The following is a 6,000-nucleotide window of genomic DNA, read 5'->3' as shown; positions in this document are numbered from 1 at the left end:
CACATGTGTGTGGCCTCAGAGGGCTGAATCTTTTCAAGTTCCCTGGTCTAGAATCCAGCACCCCCATCCCCTCAACGTGCCTGAGGGAGCTGGGGCAGGGGTAGGGGCAGGTACAAGAGGAGAGGAGTCTGGGAGGCTTCCATGGCACAGACAGAGGTGGGTTGATCTGGGCTGACCCAGCAGAGGGCTTTATAAAGCCCCAGACCAGGACTCGAATCTCAGGCTGGGCGACCTTGGGCCAGTTGCTGGACCCCCACATCTTTGTACCACCACAGTGAGTAGCTGTCAGCATGGCGGGAGACAGCAGTGTGCCTGGCTCCTACTAGAAGCTCAATGAATGGAGTTGCTATAATTACTTGCCACGGGTCGGGGCGGGCACAGGGCCTGCAGTCAGGCTTATATTTAGTCTAGAAAGGGGTGGGACGCCCTGAGACAAAGCACCCAGGGGGGCGGAGCCAATGAAAGACCAGTGGCTCTCCTCCCCCCCAGACCCGACCCCCACACCAGTTCGCGGGGTCACCTTGGCTGGAGCGGCAGCTAGAGACTCCACCAGACCCGACTGAACCCCATTCACCCGGGCTGCTACCCCGGGGAGGTGCTGGGCCCGGGGTGGGCGGGGCTTCAGCCCTTCTCCCCGCCCCCATCCTGGGATTGGCTGCGCTGGGGTCTAGCCACCAAGGGGAACCTGACCTTGAATGAGGGGTAAGGGGAGGGCTACTCTGGCTCCTCCCCCCCAAACCCAGCGCGCGGAATGAGTGCTGGGGCTGCAAATAGACCAGTGGAATGAGTGAGTCACCCAGGCTGGAAATACTGCACCCCTGCCCTCCTCTCCTCTCCTCTCTGACCGCGCTGCCCCTGCTCTGTGCTTCGCTGGGAAATGCCAGGCACTCTGATTTCAAGTGCCTGAAGGGTATAGGGGTCACTCAGAGAGCCCCCCAACTTTCCTCAGCCAGCACCTCATCTTTCCCCTGCTCCTATACCCTGGGTCCAGCTAACTGAGCCTGGGGCTGTGTGACTTTGATTCAATCACTCAGCCTCTCTGGGTCTTAGACCTCCCCCTTCCCCATTGCAGGCAGAAAAGCTTCAAAAAGGGATTTGAGGGGCTGAGATGTAGCTCAGCAGTGGAGCACTTGTCTAATAAGGCCCTGCGTTCCATACTGAGTACTGCAAAATGGAAGAAAAAAAAAAGGGACCCATGTGTCCCTTCCTCTGGCAGTGTTGGGTGCAGCACCCCAACACAACAGACACTACACCTGGCTACTCAGGAAGCTGAGATCTGAAGAAACCAGCCCAGGCAGGAAAGCCCCTGAGACTCCCGACTAACCACAAAAGGCTGGAGTGGAGCAGTGGCTTAAGTGGTAGAATGCTAGCCTTGGGTGAAAAAGCTGAGAGACAGCACCACCCAGGCCCCGAGTTCAAGCCCCAGTGGTGTGTAGCACGTGCTTGTGTACACACACACACACACATACACACACACACACACACACGAAAGGCCCGAAGGAAGTCAGGGTTCTCTGGAAGGTGCTGGAGTGCCTGCAGGTAGCAGGTGGGTTCCCAGAGTCAGAGGAGGCCAGAGGACATCCACATTTGACTAGGCCTCAGCTTTCACACACATCTACCCTGTCCCCAGCTCTACTCCAGGCACGAGAATGGCAGGCCAGGGCGCTCCACGTCTGCAATATAGTCCTTTATTGGGGGTACAGTTATAATGCCCTGACCTCCCATGATGCCCACCTGTCCCCCACAGACCCAAGGCCTGGGGTCAGGCTACCCTACAGCACACTGGCCCCCCGGGGCACTGACGCCAACTCAGCCACTTGTCCTGGGGACTCTGCTGTGAGCCACCGCTTCCCCGTCTGCTGGCTGCAAAACAAGTCAGAAGCGTAGGTACCGCTGGGGCTCCCCAGGGCTAAGGAAGATGAGGTCCCACCCTGGGATGGGGGCCAGAAGGACGCTAGGTTTGAGCTCTCCTCCCAGCAGGGTGATATAGGCAGGTGCATGGCCCCAGGAGGGTGGAAGGGGGTTCAGTGCAGAGGGGGAACTGAGAATGGCTGAGGCATGCAGGGCTCAGAACTGACCCTCATGGCAGAGCTGGGCATGGCATGGCTCAGAGATAGTGTCCATTGAGGAGAAGGGAGACATTAAATCTGATTGTAGATTGTTTTAAATTTGGTTTCAACTAGTGGTCATGTTGAGTATTTGGAGGTGTGTATGGGGGGGCGCACAGGCGCATAAGCTTATGTACCCTGTAGATTCATAGATAGAAAAGAAAGGATAGACAGAAACTGCCCAGCAAATGTTGCAAGAAGCTGGGCTCCAACCTGGAAGTCCTCAAACCACTATGCATACCTTTGTTCCACTCTGGGAGGAAGGGGAACCTGTCTGCAAATGGAGCAGCCCCAGGGGTACAGGCTTTGCTGGCATGGGGGTGAGGGGGAGAAAGAACAGCCTTTCCTCCCCCCACCCCAGCCACACTTGGAGGCACTGGTAGATGGAGGAGGAGGAAGACAGCAGTTTCACACCTTTTACCACTAGGTTGTATGCATAGGATACAGGTGCCATGAACCCTGCCTTGGCTTAGCTGGCTGGCCTGGGCATGGGGTGGTGGGCAACCTGTCAGCTGACTTGGGGATTGGAGAGTCGCAGAGGGAGGTTGCTGTGATGTCTTCCTCTTTCTGTCTCCCTGGGCCCTCAGGCGAGGCCATCTTGCCTTGTGGCCTCTCCCACTCCACTGACCCTGGGGTCCTTGTTCCCAGCGTTCCTGCCCTGGCCTGCAGAGTCTCCACAGATAGGAGGATTTGTCTGTCTGTCCTGCAGATCCTTGACCCAGCCTCACCCCCTCCCTGCCATCCTCTTTCCCCCCTTCTTTGGGATCCTCACTGGCCCCACCCCAGCCACTCTGATCTGAATTGTCCTAGGCCATATCTGGAGTCTGGGGGTCATGAGTGAGGCAGAGGGGTCCGTGGGCTGTGCTGGTTTGTGTGGTGCTGGCCTGTCTGGGCCCTGGGACTGTAAGGGGCTGGAGCCTGAGCTGAGATGTCTTGGGGGACTGCTGTGTAGGGGTTCAGGAGGTGTGGGGTGCAGTCCAATCGTGGAGGAGGTGGGTGGAGGCAAGGCAGGGCGGGGGAGGCCCTCAGATTTTGATCTCTGTCCGGAAGACCTGCTGGACATGCTCCGTGTGCGGGTGCCGTCGAGCCCGGATGGTGAGGCTCCCGTCCTCCCGCAGGGCTGAGGTCACCGAGGTGGGGTCCACGTCCTCCGGCAGCTGGCACTTGTGAGCGAAGGTGTTCATGACCGTGCCATCAGCTGCCAGCTGGGGGAAGGAAGGGGTGTCAGGTCAGGGAGGCTATCAGGAAAGCTGCAGCCTCCCCATCCTGACCCCAGCGAGGGCTCTGTTGTCTGGTGCAGAGGGGCCAGGGGCAGCCAGGGGCCAAAACCTGTGTGGGAGCTTCAGAGGAGCTGGTACAAGCTTCTGTGCTGGGGGGTAGAGGCTGGGAAGCTGGGGTTCCTTGAGCAGTGTCAGGGGATGACGCCAGCTTGCCTGCCTGGATTCCCAGACTCTGAACATCCACTGCCAGGGCCTCCGCCCTCCCCACAGCTCAGCCAGCACATAGCGTCCATCCACAGACGCTGGCTGGCTGAGTCACTCTAGAGTGGCGAAGCTGGCACGTGCTACCACCAGCCCCCAGTCCTGGCACCCCTGGCAGGGCTTCTGGGCAGTACAGGTTGGGAAGCTCAGCCCCGGGGACCAGAGAGGGTTTGGCAGACCTTCTGGAAGATGCAGGTAGCCCCAGAGGTCTTAATGACTTCTCCACCACGCGGGCCCTGCCCTCCTCTGGGACAGGGGCCTCAGTATCTTCTGGGGGCGTGGGATAGGGGCTCAGACTTAGAGCCTTGACCCAGGTCAGGGGTCGAGTGGGAGTGTGGGGGAAGGGGCACTGTGGGCTCTGGGATGAAGAGGACTAGAGGTGTGGCATGAGGGAATGCCCCTCCCCCAGGTAAGCACCCCCTTTCCTCCTCCTACCTCCTCAGTCCAACATGGCCACATATCTCCTCATTTTTCACTCTCACACCTCAGGCCCACCAGGCCCCTCCTCCATAGCTACTTAGGGCCCCCCATAAATTCAATCTGAAACTTGGGGTGTAGAGACCTGTGGAGGAGCCTCTACCTCTACAGGAACCAAGACCTTCAGCGTGAGCTGGGGGATTCGAATGGAGAAGGGACACTGGGAGGACAGCAGGTTCAGGGCAAGAGGCTGGACCAGGCAGAAGTCCAGGCTGGGAGTCAGGTCCCAGAGGTGGGGTGGGGTCACACTTACCTTCTCAGCCCGCACCTCAATGTGGTTGTTGGAGGTGGTGACGATGATGTCCTCGGGAGAGAAATCTCTCACATCCACTGCAAACTCATAGGCGTCTCCCAGGGTCTTGATGTTGCCCTGCCCTGCAGGGCGGGCTGTGGAGAGGGCCACTATGAGCCAGGCCACCAGGCATGGCCTGCAGCCACAGCCCAGCTCTCTGTCCCTCTCTGGAAAATGGATCTGGTCCCCAGCTTACCAGCCCCCATCTGCCTTCCAGAGCCCCTGCTGATATTTGCAGCCTTACCTATGACCTTCCAGGAGGGGTGTCAGGTGGCACAGATTTTGTGCCTGCTAGGGTGATGCTTCCTCTGCAGCATCTCCACCAGGGCCTGCAGGCTCAGGGGTGCCTCCACCCCTCAACCCTAGCCAGCTCTCTGAGACATTTCTTGGCTACCTCTGGGTGGCCCAGTGGTAGGCTATGCAGTACCTCTTGCGGGCAGGTGGACAGCTGCAGCATGATTTTGGGGGGGGCATGCCCTGGAATAGAGATCCCCACCTGTGCCTCTCTCCTCCACCCCAGAGCCCCAGCACTTGCCTGGGAAGGACAGGGGTTCCGAGTGGGGACGTATGAAGCTACCGAAGTCCTCAGAGAACAAGCTTAAAGCCTTCTCCATGGGTGGGTCCTGGGCTGGGAGGGCTCGGGAGGCTGAAGAGGAGGAGGAGGAGGAAGAGGAGGAGGAGGAGGAGGAATGGAAGCTTCGCTCCGCTCGAAAGGAGGAGGAGGTCCGGTGGCTCATTCACAGGCAGTACAGGGGCCCTGGCCAGGCAGGCAGGGACTGGAGAGAAATGTGTAGGTTCAGCCTGCGGGGTAGCGTGCCGGGCCCTGGCTGCCAGCGCTTTATAAGGCCCTCTGGCCCTGGGCTTGGAGCCAGCCTCTTGTCTCCTAGCTAAATTTAGGCCTCTTCATGGCCCAGAGGGGGCTGGAAATCTTCTCCGGAGAAGTGGCGTTGCTGATAGTCAGACACACGCAGGCCGAGCCGGAGGGCTGAGCTCACTCCTGGCATTCCAGCCCCAAGGGCCTCTGCACACTGTGGGATAGGGGGTGACTCTGTTCCCTGGCCACTCAGGGGCTCACGCCTGTGAGAGGACTTTGATGTCTCCATGCTTCACTCATCAGCCTGGGAGCTCTCTAGAGATTCTGGTTCTCTAGGATCTGTGTCCCCCTGCCCCCACTCCTGCTGAGGGGACAGATCATTTGGAGACTGTCCTTAAAGATTTAGGAGGGTTTTGTTCCCAGCCAGTCTGCTTGACTTTAAGCTCCCAGGAGATGACAGCCTTGCACTGTGGTTGGGGGATTGTAAAGATGACTCAAGAGACAGGCATTGTACTAGCTCTGATTCTTGGGGGTATCTCTGGGCACGGGCCCATCTTCTGATCCCCACACTGTTCACAGGATGGAGGTTTGAAGCCCATTTTATAGACTGAGAAAGGTAGCCTCACAGGAAAGAAGAGGCAGGACCTGTGCAAAAGGCAGAGCTGGGGTTTGAACCCAGATGTGTCTGACCCAAAGCCTTTTTCCCCCTTAAACTTAACAGCACTGGGGGTTGAACTCGGGACCTTGCTCATGCTTTTCAGCCTGTAACCACACCTCCAGCTTTTAAGTCTGTATTTTCTTTTGACTGAGCATACTAATATTTTTATT

The 6,000-nt window shown here is 58.3% G+C and overlaps 1 protein-coding gene across 1 annotated transcript; it reads right to left on the bottom strand.

The window, feature by feature from the left end:
- Window positions 1–2,551: 2,551 nt before the first annotated feature.
- On the bottom strand, window positions 2,552–5,250 carry Hspb7 (heat shock protein family B (small) member 7). Its single transcript, XM_090333899.1, has 3 exons — window positions 4,894–5,250; window positions 4,320–4,453; window positions 2,552–3,313 (listed from the first exon to the last, which is right to left on the bottom strand). The coding sequence occupies exons 1-3, from the start codon at window positions 5,093–5,095 to the stop codon at window positions 3,134–3,136; spliced, it is 516 nt and encodes a 171-aa protein (XP_090190025.1). The 5' UTR covers window positions 5,096–5,250; the 3' UTR covers window positions 2,552–3,133.
- Between the last annotated feature and the right edge of the window lie 750 nt (window positions 5,251–6,000).

This window comes from Megascapheus bottae, chromosome 6 (assembly GCF_031878675.1).
Source record: "Megascapheus bottae isolate mThoBot1 chromosome 6, mThoBot2.hap1, whole genome shotgun sequence".
NCBI classification, from domain to species: Eukaryota; Metazoa; Chordata; class Mammalia; order Rodentia; family Geomyidae; genus Megascapheus; species Megascapheus bottae.
The sequence above is the reverse complement of the archived record's forward strand: the minus strand, read 5'-3'. Positions and strand labels throughout refer to the sequence as shown.